At 40.8% G+C, this 13,041-nt stretch overlaps 1 protein-coding gene across 14 annotated transcripts in view; it reads left to right on the top strand.

The window, feature by feature from the left end:
* LOC131694871 (sodium channel protein para) overlaps positions 1 to 13,041 on the top strand; it is a 71,775-nt gene that overhangs the window by 18,440 nt on the left and 40,294 nt on the right. For 3 of the 14 annotated variants that reach the window (XM_058983380.1, XM_058983385.1, XM_058983388.1), the window contains 5 exons: positions 89 to 366; positions 438 to 611; positions 905 to 1,067; positions 12,056 to 12,243; positions 12,323 to 12,530. In XM_058983380.1, coding sequence (XP_058839363.1) covers positions 89 to 366; positions 438 to 611; positions 905 to 1,067; positions 12,056 to 12,243; positions 12,323 to 12,530 — 1,011 coding nt within the window. Of the gene's footprint in view, positions 1 to 88; positions 367 to 437; positions 612 to 904; positions 1,068 to 1,631; positions 1,795 to 12,055; positions 12,244 to 12,322; positions 12,570 to 13,041 lie in introns of all 14 variants that reach the window. The other 11 variants (XM_058983377.1, XM_058983390.1, XM_058983379.1 and 8 more) reach the window with 6 other exon arrangements.

Here is a 13,041-nt window from a genome sequence, read left to right on the forward strand (position 1 = left end):
TTGAGTCAAACCCGCCAGCACTAATTCCGGACCTTCCCGGTTCTTTTCCCCTTCTTCTCCGCGGCCGGATTGGTTCTTTCCTTTTCAGTCTCTGTTTACTACTTCCCCACAGAGGACGACGACGAGGACGGTCCGACGTTCAAGGAGAAGGCACTCGAGTTCATTATGAGGATGATCGACGTTTTCTGCGTGTGGGACTGCTGCTGGGTGTGGCTCAAGTTTCAGGAGGGCGTATCATTCATCGTGTTCGATCCGTTCGTCGAGTTATTCATCACGCTCTGCATCGTGGTCAACACGCTGTTCATGGCGCTGGACCATCACGATATGGACCCGAAGATGGAGCAGTCTCTTAAAAGTGGTAACTATGTGAGTATTTTGCCTAGTGGCCGTTCGAGGGTAAAAGGACGTGTAATTAACCTCATGTTCGGTTGTTGTAGTTTTTCACGGCAACCTTCGCGATAGAAGCGACGATGAAGCTGATAGCGATGAGTCCCAAGTATTACTTCCAGGAGGGTTGGAACATTTTCGATTTCATCATCGTAGCACTGTCACTGCTCGAACTGGGTCTGGAAGGTGTTCAGGGATTGTCAGTATTACGTTCATTCCGTTTGGTAAGTACTGGAAACCGCTTAACGCGCTGCAGTTACGGGCGAATTGCCTGGGTAGTTTGGATTCTCAATGCTTTCGTAATCGTCGAACACTAGCTGTCAAGTTAGTGCATCGATTCCGATTAGCCTCGCACGGAATTAGTCCTACAAGGGAGCATTCAGTGTTGCCAGGAGATATTTATACACACTCTTTAGTTCCTTGCATATATTGGTAACGAAACTGGCAACACCGATTAGCAAAAATGCCCTCAACAAGAAACCTGTACTAACACATCCCCTGCCCTTGATCTCCACAGCTGAGAGTGTTTAAATTGGCCAAATCGTGGCCAACGTTAAACTTACTGATCTCAATCATGGGCCGCACGGTGGGCGCTCTCGGTAATCTGACCTTCGTACTGTGTATCATCATCTTCATCTTTGCCGTCATGGGAATGCAACTGTTCGGCAAAAATTACACAGGTAGCGTCCCTGAATAAAAAATAGCGATTTTCGGCATTTTTTTTAAACTCAACTTTGAGCTTTTTTTTATAAAACTCCTAACTCTTATACTGAAATAGCTTTCTCATAATTCCGCAAGCCTACGAAATAGCCGAAATATTTAACGCTACCTCACTTTCACAATTAGCCAAATAGCTCAATCAAATGGTTAGCCGAATCACTGATTATCTTATTTTTCTATGCTACGATCCGCAAAAAGATTACCAACCGCATTCGGATTCTAGATCCTCGATTCTCAATCGATATAGTGACTATGTGTATGCATTTTGCGCCTTGGATGAAGAATAGCATACCTTAGTTGTGAATCTAGTTATAGACCGTAACTAACCTATTGTACAAAAACATTATTCTAAATTACAACCTTTTGTAGCGTGGAACGAATTAGATTTTACCAGATATGCTTCCTTTTTCTTCTCTTTCTCTTTTCCGTACACTACTGCTAATTACAATACAATATTCACTAAATACACCCCGAACACACCAACCACACACACAAAAAAATACCTTCGCTCAATATAAATCCAGCTCCGAGTGTTCAAGCTAGCGAAATCGTGGCCAACGTTGAACTTACTCATTTCCATCATGGGTCGAACGATGGGTGCGTTAGGTAATCTGACGTTTGTGCTCTGCATTATCATCTTCATCTTTGCCGTGATGGGAATGCAGCTGTTCGGTAAAAACTACATCGGTAAGTACGAGCGAATGACCCAAGGGCTTGCGGCTAGTTTTAAAATATTGTTAGGTAACGAAGTCCCTTTTCCCTACTTAATATTGGAAGAAGAAGCCTGAAATAAAAAAGGAAACTACGATCATATGCTTCAAACATAAAAGAGTCGCACTTTCATTTCCACGTGTTGAGCTACATGCCGTCATATACATCAATACGAACTAACTATGTGACACAGTCTTTTCAATCTGGATGTAAATAAGTTCCAGTAGTTGCCTGTTCTTTAGTGTGTCAATCTCTAGTGGAACGGTATTAGATGTCTTTTAGTGGTCAAGATCCATTCGATCAAATTTTCCAAGCAACCAAAAGTTTATTAGAACGATTCAAATAATTTGTATAAGTTTCATTAAAGTTTAAGCAGGTTGAAAGTTTTCTAAGAAATTAATATGATCAGTAAAGTGTATATTTTAAGTTTTATTCGGGATGGTTGCTTTTGGTTGCTTGGGTTATCTCCAATTCTAGCTGTCATGTCCTAGTGAGATATGAAGAACTTCCCGAAACGATACTAGGGTCAATCAAAATTCAATTCAGATATTAGCAAGTAATTAGTGCTTAAGAGATCCGTCCTCTGCCATAGAACTGTACAATTAGAAAGAAGGTAGAGTATGTAAATATTTGCTTTGCGAAAAAAAACTGCCAATGCTTAAGCAGATCACGTGCTTGCGATTGCGTGCGTCGTCTACAACTTAGAGGACGAATTATCCGACGGGGGAAACGAGAAATGTTAGATTCGTACAGAAATTTCTTTTGATTTTATGTTGATGAGTTTATTTTTACCGGAATGCCCAGCCCAGTCTATTTAAAGAAGAAGTGTTGGATTTAGTTTTCTGTGCTCGATATATTTTTAAGTACTCCTAAAAACAACTCGGTAAGAATCACTTACATTAATGCAAGAATCCATTGTAAAAACTGCAAGTACTCTAGTATTGTGCAAAAATACAAGAAGCCAATATAAGGCTATCCTATATGAATACAAGAAATCTCCTTGCAGAAAATGCAAGAAAACAAAAAATTCGCACCGAAATCCTAAAATCGTGAAATAAGTGCCGTGAATTCTGGAATAATCCTGTTTTACGTAACGAAAACAGGACCATGAACAAAAATACACCAAAATCCTAAAATCGTGAATAAAGTGCCATGAATTCTGGAACAATCCTGTTTTACGTTACGAAAAAAGGACCATGAACAAAAATCATGTGTTTGTGGAACTATCGGCAAAAGAAAATGCAAGACTAACGATTGATGCTGCTTCAAGATTTTAGCAACAAGCGCGTATACCAACTCCCGAATTTTATAAATGCGCCGGTGAACTTCTTAAAATGTAGGTACAAAGAATGGAAATCCTTCAAATTCCTTCTCTAGGACGAACCATCAACCGAATTTGCGTCGATAAGGCTGCTATTCTTGCAGCAAATTCCAAGCTGAATTATGTCAATTTCTCTTCAGTAACGCCCGCGTAACGCTTTGATTAGTAGAAATATTTGTTTTGTGAACTTAAGTCACGGTTTCCGCCATGTCATTACCAAATCGATTTTGTGTGCTTGCGTGCGTCAATTACCACACAACTCTATTAACATTAATCATAAAACCAACGGTTGACTCATGATTTTTCTCTTGTTTATTTGATACGGCGTTACAATATGTAAAAATTAAAATTAAGTTTCAACTGTCCATCGGGTCTTGTTGACGCAGCTTGAAGAAACTCCTTCAGAAGCAAAAAAAATTGCCCTAAAAAATAAATTTGGTTAGTTACAGCACATGTTACATGTATTTTCGTTGCTGTGGTGTGTGTAATCATGTGCATAGCCGCAAACTATGGTTGATGGAATAGGGGGTCCGAATAGCCCCGTACGCTCATTGCGCACAAAAGTAATGAGCGTTTTGAAAATATCTCAAACCATTTTATCACTTTTATTTGTTACTTTAATCACGGTTTTACCATTACAATTTTTGTTTTGAGGATGACGAAAAAATGAAACACGTTGTATCTCCTTCCTAAAAACTGCAGAATGTGATTCATCTGTCAAAATTAATGCTTCAGAATAGTACTTCCACGAATATGTACGACAGTCAGAAAGTTTTACAATTTTCTAAGAAATCGAGGGGGTCCGAATTACCCCCACGGTCTTAATAGCCCCGGGTTCCCCTATATTATGGGTTAAATCATGAAGGTAACCCCATGCTGTACTGTAAGACTGTACTGGTATGGGCGTGGGGTTAATAATGCTTCAAGAAATGCTGAGAACTACATATCTGAACTCAGAATTCCGAAACCAGGAACTATTCTCTTCACTTTTGAACCAGTGTTTCCGCGAGCTATTGTTTTTTGAAGTCATTGAAGGGATACCTTCTGGTCCTTACAGGAAAACTTAAGCGAGAAAATGTTTCTCCTTTTTTATAGTGTCTAAGTACAGCTCTTGGGGATAATCAGTGTCGCATTTGTTAGTAGAGAAAGGAGTAAAGATATTCATAGTGGCCGCTTTCACAAAAGATAATTTACAGCGTCGCTTTATTTATTTATTTATAGTTAATATCAACAGGGTGCGCGACGTTTGGCATAAATAGTTTAGACATAAGTACATTAGGCATAATGGACGATTGGCATAATATACGTTAGGTATAATGGACGATTGACATAATGTACGTTAGGCATAATGGACGATAGGCATAATTCACAAAAATATAAAAATAATCGCAAGGTTTTCGTTATTATAGAGATTTCGCTTGTTTTTTTCAGATTAGAAAAAAGACGCTTTGCTATACCATACCTTCGCATAACTTTAGTGAGATAATCCAAAATGAAAAATACCATGCAAGATATTTAACTCTTGCAAGTGTAGTTTTTTTTTCTGTAGACGACATGAAGAAAATATCCCTTCATTTAAGAGAAGTTTTGGTACGAGTATATTTCAAGCCTCTTAGATGTATTACCAATGCAGATGCATCCATATATGCCACTGACATATGAAGAATCAATTGGAGGGATAGACCACTAGTGAAAAATTGTTCCCAAACCTGAGGGGTAACCCACCAGTAAATGAGTGTTTGGGACCGTGAATAAAAGGTGGAGCTAGTGTTCTGGGAAAATTGTCGGATCGATGTTTTTTGAGGGAATTTCCTCATAGTGTTATGTCTGTTAGTCTGTGGTGTTATGTACAGGATCAACATTAGGCTATGGACTCTACGTTCGTGACGATACCTTCTTCGTTTCGGTAACTCGTCACAGTACAAGATTAAAGATCTCTCCCATATCAGAGTTTCCGTAGTTCTACTTGTGATGGCCTCGAGAATGTAATCATTATGCTTAGGACTATGGGAGATAATCAATATAGAACCAGCAATATTGGTATATTCGTTGAAAGAATAATACAATGCATCATTCATTCTTTCATGAGCTGTTCTTCGAGGTCATATATTTTCTTATTGGACAATTACATCTTGCATGCATGAAGAACTAATCTAAGTTAACCCTTGCATGCCCAACTTTTTTCTAACGCTCCTAGAGTTCAAGAAACACGAAAAACCCGCTTTGAAAGATGCTTTTTTCGCAGTGCTGGAAGCTGCTCAATATTTACCTTCCGGTGCTCAACACAATTCTCCTATACAATTTTCAATATTCTATATTCTAGGAAAAGATAGTCGCTGACGGTCCTAATTGATACGTTTTATCTGTTTTCAATAATAATGGAAAATAATGATGATATATCAAAATTTCATTAATCAATGCTACATGTAAATATTTTTGGTAGTACTGCTCCAGCAGAGTTATATCAGACTAATAGTAATAACTTCAGTTCTAAGTTCTAATATTCCCAGTTACTTGTTTTTGTGATAAATTCTACCTAAAACGAAAGTTTTAGCAGTTTAAAAGCGTTGTTGTTTACAAACCACATTCATGCCTTAATGCAGAATAGACCGATTTTAAACAAGAGTATTTAGCCTATTTTAAAGATGTGCAATTTATTCATTCGTTCATTCGATGTGCATTCGTTCTGCATCTTTTATTTGAATTAAGATTTCATGAGGAATTTACAATAGAACAAAATGTTGATCGAGTTTTATCATCTTCCAGAGTAATTCTACAACATCAAAAAATTTCAAACATTTGCGCTCTTATCACACATTAGGCTGTCACCACCAAAAAGATATTTCCTTAAAGTATACTTCAACATGAAAGTTTATGCCTAACGTCCATTATGCCAATCGTCCATTATGCCAAACGTCTTTAAGCCTAACGTCCATTATGCCTAACGTACGTATGCCAAACATCCGTATGCCTAACGTATTTATGCCTAATGGGGTACACCCACATCAACAGACACAGTGTGGTCCTAATGATAATTTCTTAATATATTTAAAAAATTAGATTGTAAACTGCAACGTGGAATGTGAAGGCCAAACTCAGATGACACTCTGTTGAAAGTCCGCTGCAAACCAATGATGGCACCGTTAACTCCATAGTTAGTCCGGCGAAGAGGTAATCGGAGGAAAATATGATTGCGAAGAGAACGAGGACGAACGTTCATATTTATCGCACTAAGAAGTTCGGAACAGTCGATTCGATCGTGTAAAATATCCCAAATCGTCATAGCACGGGATAGGTCCCGCCGCACTTGCAATGTGTCCAATAAGCAAACCACGACTTTCGTAACTTGGCAGCTGGTGAGGGTTGTGCCAAGGCAATCGACGAAGGGCAAACCGAACAAATCGGTGCTGTACTGTCTCAATTCGATGGACACCGTTGAGATAATGAGGATTCCACACAACTGAACAATATTCCAATGTTAAACGAACGAGTCAGCAGTAAAGAGATTTCAAGCAGTAAATGTCTGAAAAGTGCTTAGATATTCTCAAAATGAACCCCAAGCAGCGTGATGCCTTTGCGACAATATAGCTAAACGAGCTTCTTAAACTTCAGTTGTTCATCGAGAAAAACTCCAAGATCTTTGACACAATTCGCTCTGTCAATCGTGGATTCTGCTAGACAGTATTCGAAACGAATTGGCGTTTTTTCCCCTGGAGAACGAAATGACCGTGGATTTCTTGGGATTTAGGGTCATTTGGTTGATTTCGCAGCATTCCGCAAAGGTTACCAGTTGGCGTTAAAGGAAAGCTGCATCATCAGTATTCCGGATTCTGTGGTATAACTTGAGGTCGTCAGCAAAAGACAACCGTGGTCCTTCTAAACAAAAGTTGACGTCATTGAAATACAGAAGAAAAATCAATGGACCGAGTTGGCCGCCTTGCAGAATGCCAGATGAATCGAAGAACTCTTCGCCAGACGACGATTACTGAGATACGATTGCATCCAACGGAGAATCTTAGTACTAAAGCCAAGTCTATCCAACTTTGCCGCTGCAATAGCGTGATTAAAAGTCAGACATGGCATCTGTCACAGATGTTGTGAACGACACAGGATTCGTAGATGTTGAACGTTTCGGCATAAATCCATGCTGAGTCTCGGAGATATATTGTATGCAGTGGCTGAAGATGGGCTCCAACACAGTCATTTCAAACAGCTTTGGAACTGCGCTTAGCGTTGTAATACCCCGGTAGTTGTCGACTTCCTTTTTATCACCTTTTTCTGAACTGGAAACATGAAGGAGGATTTCCAGAGTTCGGGAAATACTCCGGTTGTTAGCGACAGTGCATTTTTTAAGAATAATAGTTGGTATACCATCTGGGCCTGCCAAGTTTAAAGCCTTCATTTTGCCAATCGCAAGTTATACCATATCATTGTATATATTGATAGAGCTCAAAGATTGGGATGATTGAGGTACATTGAGTGCCGTATATAAAACCTGGGTCGGTGCCAGTTTCTAGTTGGAGAAAACACTCGCGAACTTTTCAGAGAACAGTTAGCAAATCTCCTGTGAACTAGAGCTCGTACGCCCTCCATAGCTCATCGTTGAAGGCAACCCTGATTCCTTTCTTTGCTCGTTCACATGCTTCCAGAATGTTTTTGGTTCGGACTTCAACTTACGTTGCACGTTTCGCAAGTAATCGGCATGGCAACGCTTCGATGTCTTTTTATAGACTTGGTTAACATGCACGTAGTGTTGTCGCAGGCTCTTTTAGTCGTTTTTAATCGTCTCAACTCGGTGGTTTGCCAGTCGGGGTACTTTGATTGAAGGGCGCTTGTTTTGGGTACATAGCGATCGATAGCATAGCTCATAACATTGGAGAAAATCTGGACTGCAACGTTGACATAATAATTGTCGAGAATTTCGTTCCAGTGGATATTCGACAGGAAGTCAATAATGCTATTATAGTCGGCTCTTCTAAAATTATAGCTGACGGTGTCAGAAACATGTCAGTCATGCTGTACACGAATCGCTTCAAGCACTAAATGCAGGGGATGGTGGTGTCTAACAATCTCTACCAGGGGGAACGGTGCAGCTGTAATTTTTGGCGCGCAGCGCGATTTGCTCGAGAAACAGAGATGGAAGATTCTGTTGCTCTCATTCACCACATTATTCTTTTGGCGCAACAGATTTAGACTGTAGCAGTCAAGCAAACTGGTGATGCCAGCATGAAAAGATGACAGTTCGGAATCTGCAAACATAAATCCGTCCGAAGAGTGCCATTTTAATCCGGAGAAATTGAAATCACCAACAATCAGGATCTCATCGACCGGGCTTGCTTGAGCGGAAATTCGTTCCAATGACTCTGTGTGTGCGTCTATCAATGTCAGATCGCGAGTGCCGTCCGGTGGAAAATAAGCCATACAGAGAAAAAGTACATAGAGAAAAAGAAACACATCTGTTTCTTCTCGAGTTGTTTGTGCGCAGGGCATGTTGAGAGATGATGTAAACCTTCTACATGGTATAGACATTTTTCAGCATCCTCCCTTCCATAAGAATTATTTAAGGATTTCCGCCGCCTTGCCCACAATGAATCAAATCACCACGTAAGTGGCACAATCAGACGAACTTTGTCAAAGAGACGGTAGTTAGTCAAAGGAGATCCGACGAAAGTCACCCGAAATGAGTTTGACTTGTCATAGAACTTAGTTCTGCCAACTGCTATTGACTTTAAATGTAATCGCTGACTGAAGAAAAGGATCACCCGTGCTTGAACAGATTCTCGCATTTCAAGCTCTAATCGGTGGATATACCATCGATCTCAACTTCACGTGCGGGTACATACACGCAGTAATCCTTCATAAAAGGTCCGTAGCAAGCATTATGCTATCAATACCCAAGCTTATTAATTTGATATTACCGTCACGGCTGAAGATCGATATAGAAATCGATTGTCTTTGCACTGGAACAAGATTAGAAATGGTCCAATCGAGGTGCATGAATACATTATCGGGCGGGGAGGCCATATTTCAATGTCTATTTCACCTTAAGGGGAATCTTTCTTATTTTTGCAGAGGGTTAGAGCTCGGGCAAAGGTGGTAAAATAATGGTTGTGCTTCTATTTTTCTTTTGTTATTATAACAAATAAGGGAAACATGAACATAAAGAAATCCGAAATATTTGAAAAGAATTGAAGACTGCAAAATATAAATAGCAGTAGATTTTCAGAACATGCAAATATTTTAGAAGTTATCAACAAGGTGATCAGTAGAATGCCGACACACTCATCAGTAGAATGACGCAGTAGAATGACGCAGTATAAGTAAACGCAGTGGTTACACTGGACGTAAAAAACGACTTCAACAGTGCTAGTTGGGCTACAATCGCCGATTCGCTGCACGGACTGAGAGTTCCCGAGTACATCTGTAGAATTCTGAGGAGCTACTTTCAGAACAGGAAATTGATCTACGAAACTGACACCGGAAAAAGAAGTGTAATCGTAACAGCGGGCGTTCCACATGGTTCCATACTCGGCCCAACTCTTGAATGCTAGGTACGACGGAGTGCTGAAGCTCCCCCCAGGGGCATGAAGCTTGTCGGTTTTGCGGGCGACGTGATGTTCCTAGAGATCGGCGTCATCCTCCGCCCCCCGGAATCGCAGGACTGACCTCGGCACCTAGCCGGCCAGCATCGTGATAAGTTACGAGAGAACTTTCGACGTCGGGAAATTTCTCCGTCGGAATAAGCTAGGCCCACCGCCGGGGGCTAGTTTGAGTATATCAGGAAGTAGCACCGACGTGGTCGTCGGAGCGCCTGTGAACTGGAAGTCAACCCTCCACCCAAATACGCAGAATCGACCTCGGCATCTGCCCGGGTAGCATCGGTTTCGGAAGATCTGACACTACCGGGGAACTCTTCGTCGGAGTAGGAAATATCCACCGTCGGGGACCATTCCAAGTAATCGGTAGCGAATCGCCGGTTTGAATCGTCTGGGCACTAGTAAGCCGGACGCAATCCTCCACACGGAATCGCCAGACAGACGTCGGAATTTCACTGGACTGGACTGGACGTGCGTCAACGGTTGCAGGAGACATTCTTTCGTCGGAGAACTCTTCGCTGAGGTAAGCTAGTTCCACAGTCGGGGACTATGCCGAGTAGCACCGAATGCGACAAACCACCAGTATAGGGTCGTCGGGCACCAGTGAACCAGAAGGACTGGATATGACGGTTATTAGACCAGCGAGCTAGCGCGATCAGCTAGACCTAGAATCAAGTGGAGTGCATGAGCACAGCCTCTCCCCAAAGAAGTCATTTCATATGGAATCCGGGGGATAAGGCAAATATCGGACTTCTTGGTGGAGGTTAGAGGATTAGGGTTCGAACGTGTGCTGGGTCGGCGTAAATGCTTTACCGCCAAGTAAAAAAACACTCACAACTGGATCCCATTGTCGACTATTGAATCCCTTGCTGTTATGACAGCCGGCTAGATTTGGCCGTAACGTAATTGAGCAATCATGGAACTGCTAATGCTGATTTTCTTGCAACAAGAACAGTTCCCTTGCCAAACCATTTGTTTCGAAAACAAATTTTATAAGTTAAATCGTTCATCACGACACATCCATCAACTTTCGTCAGCACCTGGCCGTACAGCTAACGGGCCCGGGTTCTTTCGCCACATAGTTCAGTGTTCAATTTTTTTCACCATAATGACATAGATTTTTAACGAATAAACCAAAAATCAATTGTCCTTAATGACTCCCGTGTGTGAAACCTATAGGCATTTCAACTAAAAGCGAGCCTGAGGTACCAACCCTTTAAAGGCTGCATTAATATCGGATTTCAATCAACTATGGTCAACGAGTGAGAAATGGTGCTTCTCAACAGACTGACCTTTATTGAATGTGATTCAATCACCACTTGCACTTGGACTTGTGCTTTACGGAAATCTGCTTTTCGTGGAACGAGTAATTTGCCTGAATGCCAAAGATGCCAATTTAAAGGATGATTTCGGTCGAATAGATGTTAAGTGACTGACAGGACTTTGTTTGAAAAAAATGGTACCAAGATCTTCACAACAACTCAGAAGTCACACAAGGAAGCAATATGGGTACATTACTGTACACGCTGTTCTTCAAGGATGAAGAATTTATATCTGGTGTTCGGTCAGAAAAATTGCCCCATGACATCAAACAGAATTTCAATTTGTGTAATCAGTGAAAGTAAATTGAAGATTCGGTTGCGTAAAATTGGATTAACTAGAATGTTTATGTTTACAAAATCAATAGCGAAATGGATACCCTGAAGATTAGTAGAGAAAAAAAGAATAGTGATTGCATTCAAGGATGTGTGGATTTGTCTAACTATTCGCCAATCTGTAAATACAAACCGTGTTAAGCTATAAGTTTCCGAAATTCGACACTATTTTGTCAGAAAGGCGGGCTTTGTAAGTCGACTAGAGCCGCCTATGTTTTAATCGTTATTGCGAGGACGTTTCGTGCAAAAATATTGACTATTGAAAATACGGACAGTTAAATTTGCTAAATTTTTATTAGCTGAGTATGAATATAGGGAGCTCTGAATGTCAGAATAACTACATTTCTCGTTTCCCTGAAAAAGCAATACAATTGGACAAGCAAAGATCCTTGACTCCTTAAAATAAAATTCAAAATATGGCTTGCTTTCTAAACTATATCGTACTTATACTAACCGAGCAAGCGCAGCAATAAGCAAGCTTAAAATTATAATTACAAATTTCGCATTGGACCATAAACTTTTAGCCTTAGTCTTCCGCTTACTTTAGAATAACTTCCACTAGCTTCTAACCAAACAATAGTATCACGTAAATCTAAGAAACCTCAAAAGAACCTAGCTTTAAACATATAATAATGTTTCCAATTTCTCACCGAACACCCGAACAGACAATGTGGATCGTTTCCCGGACAAGGACCTGCCACGGTGGAACTTCACCGATTTTATGCATTCCTTTATGATTGTTTTTCGGGTACTGTGCGGCGAGTGGATCGAATCCATGTGGGACTGCATGCTGGTGGGCGATGTGTCCTGCATTCCGTTCTTCTTGGCCACCGTAGTGATAGGAAATTTAGTAGTAAGTATCTGAAAGTACCGAGTACCGAGATTCTCGTATGTCTAATTAAACTTTCCCATCCATCCTCCAAAACCCGCAGGTACTTAATCTTTTCTTAGCCTTGCTTTTGTCCAATTTTGGTTCCTCGAGTCTGTCGGCACCGACGGCCGACCAAGAAACGAACAAGATCGCCGAGGCGTTCAACCGGATATCGCGGTTCTCCAACTGGATCAAGCTGAGCGTCGCCAACGCGCTCAAGTTCGTTAAAAACAAGTTAACAAGCCAGATTGCGTCCGTGCAGCCCGCAGGTGAGCAGCACAATCATCTCAGTTGGATATGGAACGAAGGTTATTATCCACTTGTGTTTTCAACTAACTAACCAACTAACTTTACTGTTAAACTCGAAACCAACGCAAACCGTAATGTGCTTCCCGTTCCGTTTTCCAAACTGTCCCGCATCAACCCGTTCCCTATTGATCATTTGTGTACATGTATCATGTGTTCGCCAAACGTCATCGAAGTTGAGACCAAGCTAACTACCCGTCTGTCAGTGTTTGTTCCTTGGTTTGCTGTACAGTTTTCCTTTAGTTTCCTTTGTGTGTTAACAGTGTAAGACTATGGCTTGAATCCACATATCCCTACCCGGAAATTTATTTTTAGATATTACCTGTTTCATTTTACTAAACAAATGATTTTTTTTAAATTTATGTAGAATTTAACTGAAACCGGATCCAAAATCCCTTTAAATCATCCCCTCTCCCAAACGAACATCTTTATTTGCGATTTAGCTTTTTTCTTACTGTCAGAACATCACACTGG

The sequence above is a fragment of the Topomyia yanbarensis genome, unplaced genomic scaffold, assembly GCF_030247195.1.
Source record: "Topomyia yanbarensis strain Yona2022 unplaced genomic scaffold, ASM3024719v1 HiC_scaffold_176, whole genome shotgun sequence".
NCBI classification, from domain to species: Eukaryota; Metazoa; Arthropoda; class Insecta; order Diptera; family Culicidae; genus Topomyia; species Topomyia yanbarensis.